A 15,771-nucleotide genomic window follows, 5' to 3' on the forward strand; every position below is an offset into this window, starting at 1 on the left:
GGCTGGAGAGATGGCTCAGTGGTTAAGAGCACTGACTGCTCTTCCAGAGGTCCTGAGTTCAATTCCCAGAAACAAGGTGGCTCACAACCATCTGTAATGAGATCTGATGCCCTTTTTTGTATGTCTGAAGACAGCTACTAAGTACTCATATGCATTAAATAAATAAATAAATAAATAAATAAATAAATGAAAATACAGCATCCATGATAGCAAATCAGGCAAGTAAAGTATGTGCAACTTGATGCCCCATACCAGGCAAAAAAGCCAGTGTGTGCCTACACCAGGTTGAGAAAAGCACAGGCCATGCCTAGAAAGTGAGTGTAATGGTCTCACTGTGTAGCCCTGGCTTTCTGTCCTTCCTTCCTCCCTCCCTCCTTCCCTCCTTTCCTTTCTTCCTCCTTTCTTCTCACTGTGTAGCTCTGGCGTAGACCAGTCTGGTGTTGAACTTACAGAGATCTGCCTCTGCCTCCTGAGGGCTGGTATTAAAGTAATGTGCTACCATGCCCAAAAAAGTTACATCTCTTAAATGAGTAAGAGAAATGAAGTAGATTTGGCTCAAACTGATAAACAGAGTAACATTTTTGCTCCTGATTTTGTACATTGAATCCAAAAACCTTGTATGTTTGGATTGCATGTAAGATCCTTTCTTTACACTTATGTTTATGTATGGACCAATTCTTGTTTGTTTGTTTGTTTGTTTGTTTGTTTTTTGGTTTTTTGAGACAGGCGGTCCTGGAACTCACTCTATAGACCAGGTTGGCCTCGAACTCAGAAATCCGCCTGCCTCTGCCTCCCAAGTGCTGGGATTAAAGGCGTGTGCCACCACTACCCGGCCAATTCTTGTTTTCTTTTTTTGTTCTTTTTGCTTCAAATTCTGGCCTCAAACTCCCAGGTTCCAAACAAACTCTGTGTGAACTCATTGTTCTAACCCTGCTAACAGCCAGCTTTTGGTTTGTACATTCCTGGAGAACTCTGACAGCTTACTGGGATGGTCAGTAAGTGCCACCCCTGAAATCTTAAGTCTTTCCTGCAACCTCACAATGTGAACTTGGAAATAAAACCGCATGTGAGCAAACAGGAACAAGCTGGGCTTTTTAGTCCAACAGGATAGATGTCCATATAAAACACAGAAATGAGCAGAAATAAGGAGAACAGCGTTTGACAACAGAGTAGAGCGGTGTTGCTTCAAATCAAAGCACACGTTATTTTTTAGCAATCACCAGAAACTAAAAAAGGCAAAGATATCTATTCAAAGTGATAGAGGAAGCCTACCTCTACCAAGACACAAATGTCAAATGTCTGTTGTTTTAGTCTCTCAACATTTGAGGCCTGCCTCCAGGAAATCTATCCAAAAGTGATTTTACTTATCTTCCTAGACCCAGAAGTACCAGGTTCCTGACCAAGGCTCTAGGTTCCTTTCCTCGATGAATATGCATGGCCTTGCAACCAGGGGGAGTAAGGAGAGCTACCGAGTAAAGGCTACTGATGTGCAACGCAGACTGTGCTCTATATAAGCAGGGTGGCAAGACTGTTGTACACTAAGAAGCTTAACAGCCAGGGCTGGGTGGCACAAGGTCGCAGAGGGAGGAGTGTCGCAGGGGCGGGGCGGCAGGGGCAAAGGGCTTCAGTCCCCAGATTGCCGTCTGCCCGGGGAGCAGAGAATAGCATACTCAAAGAACGGAGAAGCTCTCCACAACCACCCAGGAACCACAAGCTCGTCCGGGAGTCTCCAAGTACCACCCAGTCGCCAAGCAGCAGACGACTCGCTCTGAGCATGCGCACTGGGAACTGACGGCCCTGTCGCGCCGCGCGGAGCCTGAGGTGGAACTTCCTCCCTACAGCCAAGAAGCCGGAAGTGGACTCGCTCTCCACCGGAAGTGGGGAGAAGTTACGACCGAGAGCCTGACACCTGATGCTTGCTCTTTTGTCTCGCGAAGTTGGGCCAGTATTTGACCACCTTGGGCGGCGGATGATTATGGTGTCCCGGTAAGTGGCTGACGTGGCAGGCGTCCCAGGAATGGGAGAAGAGATGGGTAAGCTGCTCGGTTATCGATCGTCCTTCTCTGTGCTTGATTTTCTCCATCTTTTGAAAAGAGGGTTGCTGGCCCACGGAATGGTGGGCAGATATGGAAGAAGAAATACGTAGTCACACAGACTGAGGTTAAAGTAAGCACACACACACACACACGTACGCACATACAAACATACATATTTACGTGCACAGAGCTGTTGAATATTGGCTCTATAAATCCAGGTATTCCGAATCGATGACTCTTGCTTGAGGCATCACCTGTTGAAAGTAATTTTAGCGCGCCTGCAAATACGCACATGCAGTGGGTGATTTTTTTTTTTTGGGGGGTGGGGTTTTCGAGACAGGGTTTCTCTGTGTAGTCCTGGCTGTCCTGGAACTCACTCTGTAGACCAGGCTGGCCTCGAACTCAGAAATCCGCCTGCCTCTGCCTCCCAAGTGCTGGGATTAAAGGTGTGCGCCACCACCGCCCGGCAACAATGGGTGATTTTTAAGTTTCTTGAATTTGTAAACAAAGTAATTTAATGCTAGAAATGGAACAAAGCGCTGGGCGGTGGTGTTGCACGCCTTTAATCCCAAATTCCAACATTTGTGGTCTCAAGATACCCTTAAAATTATTGAAAGTTCAAAAGAATATTTGTAGGCTATTAATATTTGAGCTATTAGAAAATGAAAGCTAGCCAAATGATGGTGACCCATACCTTTAATGCCAGCATTTGGGAGACAGAGGCAGGTGGATCTCTGTGAGTTCAAAGCTACCCTGGTCTACAGAGCAAGTTCCAGGACAGCCAAAGCTACACAGAGAGACCCTGTCTCTGTCTCTCTCTCTCTCTCTCTCTCTCTCTCTCTCTCTCTCTCTCTCTCTCTCTCTTTCTCTCTTTCTCACACACACACACACACACCACATTAGAAAAGAAAAGAAAATCTGATACATGTTTTAAGGACAAGAATAAAGAAGCACACACTCTAGTAGTTTGGTCAGTGGTCAGTGTCTCCACATATTATGTGAATTCTGAACTCTGCTGTTTGTCACTGAAGAGGGGGAAGGACAGATACTGTCTTGTTTTGATGAAAAATATTTTAACCTTACTTAACTTTGGAAGGCTTTCAGAGGCTCCCATAGGAAGCATATTTTAAGCATAAGTGCTTTCTATCCAAGCCTGATAATACAGACCTGAAATCCAGTGTTCCTGGGAAGTTATATCAGGGGGATGGCAGTTCAAGAACTGCCTGGATAACTGAGAGGGACCTTGTCCCCAGATAAGGGTATAAAGGCTGGAAAGGAATATATGTCAGTGCGGGAGTGTTGCAGTTAGCATGCACCAGGCTCTGGGTTTAAGTGGCTTTATCCAAATGTTACAAAAATAACTTTTTGTTTTATAGCCAACTAATCATTGTTGCAATTGTGACATGAGAAGTGTCACCTGAAAATGCAATAATACACAATGCACACATCACACCTCTAGAAGCTGTATAAGTGTAGACACAAGAATACAAATGGGCTTACATTTTGTGTTTCCTTTAGAAATCCTGTTGCCTGCCACTCCTGCTAAGAATTGATACCAGGGCCTCAAACAAGCTAGACATGTGTACCACCAATGAGCTGTTGCCCATCCTTCATGGCTTTTGTTGTCTTAAGTAACTGGCTCAGACCTTCTCCAGACTTACAAGTTCATTGCACTGGGACCCAGAGCAATGATCGGTAGTTTCCATATCGCCTTACTCTCTTGGTCTATGTCTTACCTCCTGCCAGGGACCTGCAGGCTGTTCTGTATCTCCTTTCTCTGTTTAGAATGCCTGTGAGTTTTGAGTTGATGGGTAAGTACTGGTGTTGTTTCTCAAGTAGGTAAATGATGTTTAGATTTTCTCATATTGGGCTGGGGATGTAGCTCTAGTATGGCAGGTACCTAGTATGGACAAAGCCCTAAGTTTGATCCCCAGCATCAAAGTTGGGGAGGAGGGGACGAATTCCTCTATGAAAAATTTGACCATCCACTGCCTTGTTAGCAAAGGATGAGCCGGGTGGTAGTGGCACATGCCTTTAATCCCAGCACTTGGGAGGCAGAGGCAGGCAGATTTCTGAGTTCGAGGCCAGCTTGATCTAGAGAGTGAGTTCCAGAACAGCCAGGGCTACACAGAGAAACCCTGTCTTAAAACAAAACAAAACAAAACAAAAAAGAAGTAATCCAGGAAATGGCTATGGTTTTACAAGTTTGTTATTACCTTTACAGAGTGTAATTTCCTCTACAAATCTTAGTTTATAAACTGGGAGAAGGGGTTGGGGGTGGGGATAAGAGGGTTGTGGGGTTTTTATGCAAACAGCATGGCCAGCAGTATCATGTTGATCTCTTTGAGGCATTGTTCAAAATTCCAGAGTCTGACTTGGTGGGGTTTTTTAACTATATTTTATATAGTACAATTTGGAAAATGTTTCCTTGTATATCATAATTCCATGTGCACAATAGGGCATAATTACATTGAAACTCTTTTCAAAGTATGTGTCTTTTCTTTATGGTAGGTATAGATTCTGTATAGACTACATGTATTATCTTAATGGTCTTGAAGAAGATCTCCAAGAAATCTGTATGTGATCTCAGTCATATAGATAGTGCAAAGGTCACTACACTATTAACCATCTCCAGTTCTGCTTCTAAGGGGTGGAGGCAGGTGTGGCCTGGCCCTACAGATAGCACCGAGGTCACCAGAGGTCACCAGGCTTTTAACAACATCCAGTCTCAGCCTTCTGGGTAGAGAATAGGTTATACATCTCTTCCTCTGAAGAGACAACCAACATGTTTAATTCCTGGTTTCCCTAGTGCTTGTATGTAAGCACCAGGACTTTGTGCCCTCTATAGTAAACTAGAGATTGACCAATATTGTTATGTCGTACCTTGAGATAATTTGAATAGGTATAGGTGTTTGAATGCTTAGCCCATAGGGAGTGGCACTTTTTTGGAAGTGTGGCCTTGTTAGAATTGGTGTGGCCTTGTTGGATGAAGTGTGTCACTGTGGGGGCAGGCTATGATCTCTCTTATGCTCAAGTTACACTCAGTGTGACATACAGTCTCCTTCTGCTGCCTGTGGATCAAGATGTAGAACTCTTGGCTCTTCTACCACCATGTCTGTCTGCCTGCCATGCTTCCTGCCTTGATGATAATGGACTGAACCTCAGAACCTGTAAGCCAATCCCAAGTAAACATTGTCCTTTATAAAAGTTGCCTTGGTCATGGTGTCTTTTCACAGGAATGAAAACCAAACTAAAACATGCTTAAAATGTCAGGTAGATGATTAAACTTAGTGGGTTAGCAGGATATTTACACATACGAGTCCACATACCAGGGATTATGAACCAAATTTGTGATTCAGAGCTTTTAAAATAACATATCATAGATCTTTGGGCTATCTTAGGAATAGTCAGTGCTATACCAAGTGTTAAATGTAAATGTCAGAGCTCTCTTGTACTAATGGGGGAGCATACTACACCACATCTAACACCACCCTTGGTTCTTCCACACTCATTCTCTGCAGAGATTAGACGTCACAACAATTACTGATAGACTGTGTCAAACCCCTACGTGTATTAGGACAGAAGACAACTTAGCCTCAATCCACAGCCCCAAGAGCATACACTGGGCAGCTGCTTTGATTTCTAATGAAAAAGCTTTCCTTTGATCTGTAGGATAAGTTGATGTCTCGTTTCTCTCTTTAGGTATATGTCTTACCTAAAAGCAGAGAGCAGTTGTTTCTACGCTTGGATCATTCAGAGAGTATGCAGCCGCAACCATGCCTTGGATGTGTGTAATTCAAGTGGAGAAGACACAAGCCAGTGGTCATAATATCAACACTTGAGTGTTCTGTAAACGGTGAGTAAGCAGTGTACAGCGCTGCTTGAGAGAGGTGGGAGTCAGCCAGTGCTTCTCAGAGGTGATTTTGAGCCATTAGGAGGACGGAGGAGGAGGTGCCGCTGTAGGTGTTTGGGATCACCTAGTTGATGCCTTATACAGTGTACATGGTAAGAAGACAGTACTGAGCATCTTCCATTTTTCCCAGCATGCCGTACTTGTTTTTACTTCTCATTTCACTCTTGCTGCTTCTCTCCCCTTCAGATTAATGTTTGCCATGTGCAAGGAAATGGTAGAAGCAAAATGCTGGCTGACTTATGGAAAAGTAATTTGCAAAAATGATGGGTTAGTTCTGCCAAATTTGAGTAAGTGAAAACACCATAAACCATATTCTGTTAGAACTTTAGAAAAGGAAGGAAAGTCAGTCCAACAGTGAGTTGAGCCTCATTTATTCCAGGATCTTTGTCAGCAGAAAACAAACAGTGATGTGGTGGCACAGAGTGAACTGACAAGACCCAGGCAGCAACAGCTCTTGTGAGTGGCAGTGGTGCCAAGTCATGGGTACTCTCCTTACTAATCGCAGATACCAACAGGCAGACTCTTGCCTTGTGTTTAGCTCTGTTAACCATTGGCAGTGAGGGAAGTGTGTCTTCAGTGTTCATACCTCTTAGAAATCTTGCCTGTAATACCCAGGCATTTTAAGATCAGTGGTTTAAGACCGGGGGGTTTCATTTTGTTGTCCTGACAGCCTTAGACTTGTGGCAGTCCCCTGCTTCAGCCTGCTAAGTGCCAAGATTACAGGGTTGAGTGAGCATGCCTAACTTGTATTTTAGTTTCTTCAGATAGGGTCTCGTGTAGCACAGGCTGGCTTCAGACTTGCCATGTAGCAGAGGATAACCTGGAACTCTTGATCTTCCTGCCTCTACTTTCTAAGTTCTGGGATTATAGGCATGCCCATTTAAAATACAATAAAGTTTCAAGTGGCGGATTTAGTCATATTCTTCTGGAGACTAAGACAATAGAGTCCTTGAAGTCAAGCTGACTCTGCCTTTAGCCTCCTACATGAAAAGGTAGATAGAACAGGTCTTGTTTGCAAAATAAATTCAAGACCTACTTATCTACCAACAGCCATAACCTATGCCCCACAATCTTCCTACAGGAAGTGGGTAGAGTGAACTCTTAGGTGAGGAAGGTGGGGAAAGCCAGAGTGGACGTAGTCTCTACTAGTGATAGGAAGGTGTGTGAGATCAGATGGGCAGGTTAGAAATTTGAGAACAGGTTTCCTGTGGTGCAGGTTTGAGAATCCAGAGTGTACTGTCATTTATACAACACCGCATCAAAGTAAATTGAGTGTAGTTCATGTAAGACAACAGTTATACCAGATGTGAGAGTGAGACGCTGAGACTCTCAGATGCCCATAAACTGGTTCGTTTGTACTGAAGACCAAGTCCACCCTTCAGAAATATTTTATTTCATGTGCACAAGTGATTACCATCATTTGAACCAGCAGGGAGCTGAGTGTGTGTGTGTGTGTGTGTGTGTATGTGTATGTGTGTGTATGTGTATGATGAAGAGTGAAGAGGGGGCTTATGTGCCGTGGTACACATGAAGTTCAAAGACAACTTGTAGAGTCTCTTCATCCATCGTGTCATTTTTGGAGATTGGACTCAGGTCCTCAGGTTTGGTAATCAGTACCCTTACCAGCCCCAGGAGCCAATCATTAAACATAATACTTTCTTGCCATTCATGATGGGTCATGCATGTAATCCCAGCATTTGAGAAGCAGGGGGCTTGCCACAAGTACAAGGTCATCTTGGGCTACCTGGTGAGCTACTCTCTCAAAAAACCCAAACAAATAGCTACCACCACCAACAAAAACCAAAATAAAAAGTAATTCTGTAAATAAGAGCTATTTAGTTTTACCAGAAGTCAGTGCTGTTTTATAGCCCATGTTCCTAACTACTTGTTCATCTGTCTGCTGTTTGTTCTGTTCTGGATAGCTTGACTATTAAATGCTTGCTAGTTCCCACCCACTGTCCTGCGAAGGCTTTACAGACTTTCTCCCCTTTGCTAGGGTGTGGAACCAACACCTCTGTGCTTACTCAGTTAGGCACGTAGTGAGGCAGATAAAGCTGGAGAAGAGCGGATGCCGATGGAGTTTGGCCTATCTGCTTAGTATCAGGGATTGTGTGACAGTGGTCTCAGTGTTTAAAGGTACTTTACTGAGCATGGAGTTCAAGGCTAGCCTGGTCTAAACACCAAGTTGTAGGACCCCCAGGGTTACATAGTGAGACCCTATCTCAAACAAACATACAAATAGACATTAAAAAAAAGTTTTTAAAATGTTTTTCTGTTTTGTGTTTTAACAGATTTATCGGAGGTTGCAGCCAAACATGGCCATGAGGTAAACCCTGCCCCTGGTTGAAATTTAGTTTCATCAGCTTCTACACAGGATTGTAAGGACTTGGAATATATCATAAAACCCAGCAGGTTCCCCCCTCCCTTTTTTTTAAGATTTTTTTTTCTTCCTGTAGATAATATTCGTAAACAAGTTCTTTATGGTTAGTAACTGCAATGCTTGAAGTTGGTTATCCCTTATTCTAGTAAATTTTAAATGTCAAAGATATAGATATAGATACCTTGTTAAATAAAAAAAAGTATCAAAATCTTTTGGGTATCATGTTTTAGTCATGTTCCCATGTTTGTGTTACATATGAAACATTCTAGGAATCCCACTAGAACTCAGAACTCAAACTGGCCATGTCTGTGATCCACGTTTCCCATTTGGTGGTTTCTATTTCAGTAGCCAAGAATTTCTTTCACTATATACACATGCATATTTCATCAACAGCTTCAGCTAGCTCTGTTTACATCTGAAGTGCCTTATCTCAGGGTAAGAGGCCCAGAGTGTGCGATGTGGGGGGGGGGAGAAACACAGGCAGGCAGACAGACAGACTGACTGACTGACTTACTGACTGTTAAACTTTTCAGGCAAGTGATAAATCAAGAATCTGAGCTGCTGCTTGCATTAGTAGAGTCTGGAAAGAGATGAGAGCTGTTACTACATCAGAATTTGGGTGGGCTAGAAAACAAAGTTCTAAAAAGAAGAATGTCTCCCTGGGCAGTGAGTAGGACATGCCTGTGTTGGCAGCATCAGGGGACGTGGTACTCAACAGTGTCCTAGTTTTTTGCAAGTGAAGTTTTATTCTGTAGCTGGAATGCCAAGCTTTGACAGTGACTTGGGTGGGGGATTGGAAACGTGAACAGGGGAGCCAGCAATGCAGCTGATGGAGCCAGGCACCATGGTCATTAGCCGGCCTGAAGACAGTGAGGCAGGCACCTGAGAGCTGCTGGCTAGAGTGTGTTCCTCTCCCTCGAGCCCAGCTTTGACTTTAGTGAGCTGATGATTGCTTTGAAACACAAGTACATCGTATGTCACTCACTACTTGGCACTTAGGTTTGTCATGAAGGATCACATCCTTATGAGACAAATATTATTTTTCCTTTGTTTAAAGGGAAACAGGGGTCTATAGGTCTTAGGCACATAGGTATAAAATAGCAGTCAGACCCTGTCCTTGGTTTCAAATCTGGGTGCTTTTCACTTCATGACAGTTCCTTGATGAATCCTAGTTAATCCTCTTTCTCATACCTCCGACTATCCTGAGCTCCTTCCTTCCTCAGCACCCCATTCACAAGTAGATTGCATGTGTGGGTGTGTGGCAGTAAGTAATGCTCCATTGAGCTACAGGTGGCTTCTGTTCTTCACAGTCTCCCTTAAGGTTTTCTTCCTCCCTGCCATATTTACTATAGTTTGGAAAGAGCCCTGCCATCATTCCAAGAACAGTATGAAGCCAAAGAGCAGTGGTGGATGAAGAAGGTACTTGTTTACGCAGCATGTATTGGTGTGCACCTGTGGGCATCTTACCCCCAAAGTGAGGTTATAACAAGGCACACCCTGTCTCTGCTTTTAGGCATCTTAGAGGTAATTTCAGAGTTAGAGTGGAGTTAGAACCATCATGAAGCAGAAGGCAGCGAGTTTCAAAAGTGTGCATTTTGCCGTGCCTCGTGCCAGCTTCTGTTAGGAAACATTGGGGTAGATGGTTGTCTTAGTCACTCTTCTGTTGCTGTCACAACACTAACACTGTTTTTAAGTCCAAAGTTCAAAGTTTCTTGTGAGAAGCATGGTAATCTCTTAACTGCATCACCCATAAGATCAAAATTAAAAAGGAGATCACATCCTTCCAACATACAGTGGCACAGAATAGATGTTACCACCCCAGAAGGGAGGAAAGGGAACATGTTGAGGAAATACTGGACCAAAGCAAGACCTAACCCTAATAAGGCTACCTCCAACTCTGCATCTCCAACTCTAATGTCAGTGTTCTTCAGATCCCCAACTCCTTTCAGCTTTGTTGACTGCAGCACACTTCTCTCTTAGGTGGGTTCCATACCCTCTTAGAAGCTGTCCTCGGCAGGTATCCCATGTCTCTGGCATCTCCAACACCATGAGGTTTCCCAGGCAATCAGGCGTCACCTTTACAACTTCATATCCTTTCTGGGCCTTAACTCTAAAGCCAGAAAGAACCAAATGGCTGAGGCTGCCCCTTTCTGCTTGCTGGGGCTGGAACTTGGCCACTCTTCCAGTTACAGTTTGCACAGGCTTTCTGTTGATGGTTTCCTTTACTGCTTAAGCTTTCCTTTGATTCCTTTCACTGGTTGGAAGCTTAGCTGGGTGTGGTGTTGCTCTGAAGTCACCATTCCCTTTATTCCATTTAGCACCTGGCTTTTCTTTAAACTTGTCTCCTTGAGCACAGAACTTGGTTCTAAGAAATCATTTCCTGGTTTTTCTTTTCTCCTCAATCTGTACATTTTGTATGGTTCCTGTTGCCCTACTCCTTTTCACTATAGATAGGAATAAAAGCAGTCACTCATAGCCTCATAGCAGAGTCAATACCAGGCTGTCTCGATATCTCCTTTGTTAAAGCAATAATTCAAAACTCTTCAGTTTGGCCTCAGGCAGCTTTTTAGGGCAAGGGCCAAAAAGCAGCCATATTCTTTGATAAAATATCACAAGAATGGTCCAGTGGCCACTTACTAATATTCATCCCCTCTTGAACTTCTTGATCCCCTGAGCCCCACAGTTCTAATCATCTCTGCAGTGTCTTCTGTGCTGCCATTAGTCACACTTAAAGTACTTGGCCACTTTTCTAGTCCAAAGGTCCAGAGTCTTTCATATTCTTCCAACATGCAGCACAGTCAAGCCTGTTACGGCAGTGCCCCAGCCTTGATACCAACTTGTGTATTAGTCATTGTTCTATTGCTGTGAAGAGACACCGTGACCAAGGTACTGCTTACAAAAGGAAACATTTAATTGGGGGCTGGCTTATAGTTTTAGGGGCTTAACCCATTATCATGGCAGGAAGCATGGCAGCACTGGAGCAGTAGTGGAGAGGTATATTCTGATCCACAAAGCCACGCCCCCTAATAGTTCTAATCCTTTTTAAGTAGTGCCACTCCTAGCCCCTCCCGCACCCATGACTAAGCATTCAAATATGTGAGCCTATGGGAACCATTCTTACTCAGTCTACCACGATGGCCTTGAGATGGGCACCTGACATCCTTCTTTTTCTTTAGAGAGTTTCTTGCCTTCCCTAGTCTGTTCTTGGTAAACAGTGAAATGTCAGGGGCTGCTGCGGCCATCATGACTTCCCAGCCCTCTCCCTGGGTCTATAAGTTTAGGAGATTCAAAATACTTTGCATATTCACAAATTGCAATTTGACACTGCAAGAATTGGACTCCACAAGAGCCCTCATTTAACAGCCTGATAAAGGTTCTCCTAGCTTCAGCAGGGCGCAGCACACAGGGTGAGTCCACATCAGGTGAAATGGGTTCCAGTACACCATCTACTGACACTACCCACTACCGTGAGCTTTAACTTCTGCTGGCAGCAGGAGGCTTGAATGCCAAGTTCAGCCAGCGAGGGGAGGGTGGCCGAGGGACAGGACAGAAGAAAGAGCCGCAATAGCAGAAGGGCCTAAAAGAAAGCGACATGCTGTGGCATTGAGATGCCATTGCAGATCTTTAGGCATCCAGACTTTTCCAGGGAAAAACAGGGATGCACAAATTGGTGGAGCGGACAGCTAAATGTGTACAGGTGCTGAGCAATGTCCACATTGAAAAACGACAGCTTGGCGTTCTCATAGTCCAGCAGGACGCCAATCTTCTTTGGAGCAACTGTGATCCTGATGTCTGGAGTTGTCTTGTTGTGCAGAAACTCATAGCGATGCCTGAAAATTTAATGTTGATACAACAAAGATTTGGAAACTATAGGCGAGCTGTTTGCGGAGTGTTTTATACTGACTTGATTCATACTCCTATGGTCTTTCCCTTTCTTGTAGTCAGTGACTACCAAGTAACATGACATTTTCAAACTACTTCTTCCTAACATTTGTCCTAAAGTACAGTTTTGGGCTTTCCCTCTTGAGTTCACTCAAGAGGAAAAAACCTAAAAAAGCTTTTATACAGAACTATAAACTTCCCCTGAGTCAGAGTTTGCACTGAAAGGAAACGTTTTAAGCTAGTGTGTGACTCATCTGGAGTAAAGACATTTGAAATGAGGGAGCTTATGGGCCTTCATTAAAAACGGGTATTCTCTACAAACTGAACCAGGACGGACGCCATGGCTCCAGTTCTTCAACTTGCTACTGAGTGGAGGTTGTAGTGGCCTGCCTGTCACAGGTGAGTGCTGGGCACAGCCTGCACCCTCTTTGCTATATATCACATGTGCTTTGAAAAGTGGCCAAAATCAGCCGGGTAGTGGTGGCAGATGCCTTTAACCCCAGCACTTGGGAGGTAGAGGCAGGTGGATTTCTGAGTGTGAGGCCAGCCTGGTCTGCTGAGTGAGTTCTAGGACAGCCAGTGCTACACAGAAAAACCCTGTATTGAAAAAAAAAACAAAAAACAACAACAACAAAAAAAAAGTGGCCAAAATCAAAACTAGCCACAGGACATGCAGTCATCTGAAGACCCACTTGTCTGGCATATTGACTCAGACTCCCTAGATCAGCACTTCAGTGTCAAGTAGCTGGTCTAGCTCAGCTCACCTGCTCACTCCTTTAAACTGAGCATCTACTAGAAAGCAAATGAGTCCCTTCTTCTCTCTACCAACAGACTCAAGATCATGAACCAAAAATACGAGTCTACTAGAGGCCTGTCCTCATCCTCACATGGCTTCCTTTCTTCTTCCCTCCCAGATCGTTAGAAACTTCTATCGGCCTCACTCTTGCTTTCCTCCATCATTCTAGCAGCCAAGACTTACCTCATCTCACTCCCAACTCCCCTGTTACACACTGACTCCCATGCTTCCTTTAACTTCCTGGTTTGACTCTGACCCTTGTTCTTTCTAAACAAAAGAGGCCTTTGGCCTGTATTCTTAGTTCAGATTAAGAACCTGGCCTCACTCAGAGTGACTCTTGCATTCCTAAAATGGGTCTCTTGTTAGCAGAGTCCAGTCTAAGCTGCTCGCTCTGGGGGAAAGCTACTGTTCTCTTAATGTTCAGACATGACCTTTTTTTTTTAAGTTTTTCAAGATAGGGTTTCTGCTGTGTAGCCCTGGCTGTCCTAAAACTAACTCACTCTGTAGACCAGGCTGGCCTCAAACTCAGAGATCCACCTGCCTCTGCCTCCCAAGTGCTGGGATTAAAGGCGTATGCCACCACCTCTGGCCAGAGACTCCATCTTTTAAGAGGTGCTGATAGGGGACTCGGGGCACGTCTGCGTATTTTGTTTTGCAAGTTTTCAAGTAAAGGAAGGTGGTTGCCCTGGCCTTGTAAGTCTGAGCATTTTTTGCACTGGCCAGGACTCTGGGATTTTTTTTTTCCTCTATGCACGTGGAATCATTCCATGCAGAAATAGTCTGTCGTGCTCTGTGGCAGAAGCTGTGGTCACGGGAACCCTCAGTCACCCTGACTTAAGATGGAATGGCTTCCACAGCAGCTCCGAGGATGGAATACAGGAGCTTAAGACCTGCACTGCTGGAGCCACACTGCCTGGGTTGGAAGCCAAGTTCTGATGGTCCACTGTGGGTGGATGATCCAGTGAGGGCGGCCTTTGTCCTATAAAAGTACAGGACAGTATGTGCCAGGCCTGGTGGAATGTGCCTTTAATCCCTGTACTCGGAAGACAGAAACAGATGAATTTCTGTCAGTCTTGAGGCCAGCCTGGTCTACATAGTGCATTCCAGGCTAGCCAGGGCTACACAGTTAAGACCCTGACTCAAGGGGACACTGTTGGTACCTGAAGAGCTCATGGTGAGCTTTAGATACTCTTTCAGGTCAAGTGGGTGGCAACAACTCTTGGCACCCCTGAGACTTTTCTAAGCAAATGTGTGTGCCTTGATTACTATCAGTAAAACCTCTCTCTTGTCTTTCAAATCCTTGATGTAGGTGTCCAGATTGACTTTACCTTTTTGAGACAAATGTATGCCTCATGCACCAGGACAAGCTGTTTGCTCCCAGGTCTTCTTGTTTAGGGACATCTTCACAGGACACACCCACAGTGTAGTCCAAATGCTCACCCACCTCCACCTCCCAGTAATGACGGCCTCGGACCCGAATTAGATTTCCCATGACAGCAACGCACCTGGTTTTAGAAAGGGTAGAAGCACAGGTTGGGCTGGGCTGGGCTGGGGCGTTAGAGTTCTTGTGTAGCATGCATAGGACTCTCGGTTCTATCAAAAGGTAGGGACATATTTCACTGTGGTGCCACAAGCATAGCTAATGCTGAAGATTGGAATATTACACCGCCTGGAATGTAACATGGATGAAGTAACAGTAAAACCTACAGAACAGGTTCTGTTGTGTCATTAGAATGGCCAAGGCATTTCTGATAATGAAGGTAGATAGATTGTAAGATGGGAGGGACTGAGAACCTCAGCATAGCAGTCAAGGCACCATATGCTTGAAGTTCATGACTGGCCAGAAGTCTCTCTGAGGCACCCTTTATGCTAGGGGTGACAAGCCTCCAGAGGTTGGGCTGACGCAAAAATATTTGCTGGGCAAGCCTGGCAACCTGAGTCCCACCGCCAGATCCCACAGGTGTTTGGAGTGAGTCAGCTCCACCATGCTGTCCTCCACCCCACCCCCAACACGCCATGGCACATGTTTGTCTGTACACATATACACAACACACTCAATGAGAATGATAGAAAACATTTTGAAAAACAAAATTTCAGAGGGTGACCCAAAAGCAAGATAGCACATTCCTTCCCTGTCATTAGCACCGATCGCCAGCCCTCCACTGGGAACCACTGACTCAGGCATTTCAGTGTACAGCAAGGTGTTCCAAGGCTTCTCTTGCAAGTTGGATCACACTAGAACCTCCAAAGGGAACATCTAGTTCAAGTTTCCTGTGCTAGCTAGCCAAACCTTTTTGTAGGAGGAACAGAAAGGCCCTGCTGAGGTGGTGACCACTTCCACATAAACGTAGGTAAACAGCAAGTGAAGCCTCACACTCACAGAGGTGACTTCCACATGAAGGCCAAACTGAAGCCTGCCTGAGAGCCTAGAGATTGGTGACGCAGACAACGACAGCCAATCGGGAACTGCCACTTGAAGTACACACTTGCTTAGGACCAATGGGATGCGGGATGCGGGTGGGGGGTATAAAGGGCACACCCTGAAAATTAATAAACACACTTGCTGCTGCGTTCTCGCCTGCTCCCAGAGTCTGAGCTGTTGATTCCGTACCTTCTCACCCACTGCCCACAAGGGGCATGCCAGGCAGGACGGAGGACTCAGGCAACACCTTTTGTCCAAGCAACAGACATTTTCTTCCACTCTGCGCCTCTGATTGCCCAAGCAAAGCTTCGGAGAAAGCAGCACACATATCTCTCTCTCTCT

At 44.9% G+C, this 15,771-nt stretch overlaps 1 protein-coding gene, 1 long non-coding RNA gene and 1 other non-coding gene across 5 annotated transcripts in view; 2 read left to right on the forward strand and 1 right to left on the reverse strand.

Moving 5' to 3' along the window:
- Positions 1–1,864: 1,864 nt before the first annotated feature.
- Positions 1,865–8,539, forward strand: LOC116102487. The gene is made up of 3 exons (XR_004123198.1): positions 1,865–1,986; positions 5,739–5,892; positions 8,241–8,539. It is a non-coding gene; the product is annotated as an uncharacterized LOC116102487 (long non-coding RNA).
- The window catches only part of Fsd2 (fibronectin type III and SPRY domain containing 2), a 42,127-nt gene continuing 32,659 nt past the window's right edge, over positions 6,304–15,771 (reverse strand). The window contains exons 12-13 of one of the 3 annotated variants that reach the window (XM_031387181.1): positions 14,336–14,512; positions 6,304–12,159 (exon numbers count right to left, since the gene is read on the reverse strand). In XM_031387181.1, coding sequence (XP_031243041.1) covers positions 11,907–12,159; positions 14,336–14,512 — 430 coding nt within the window. In that variant the 3' untranslated portion in view covers positions 6,304–11,906. Of the gene's footprint in view, positions 12,160–14,335; positions 14,513–14,551; positions 14,601–15,771 lie in introns of those variants that run through there. The other 2 variants (XM_031387182.1, XM_031387184.1) reach the window with 2 other exon arrangements.
- LOC116104326 lies at positions 6,875–7,001 on the forward strand. The gene has a single exon (XR_004123832.1).

Source organism: Mastomys coucha, unplaced genomic scaffold, assembly GCF_008632895.1.
Source record: "Mastomys coucha isolate ucsf_1 unplaced genomic scaffold, UCSF_Mcou_1 pScaffold21, whole genome shotgun sequence".
Classification (NCBI taxonomy): domain Eukaryota; kingdom Metazoa; phylum Chordata; class Mammalia; order Rodentia; family Muridae; genus Mastomys; species Mastomys coucha.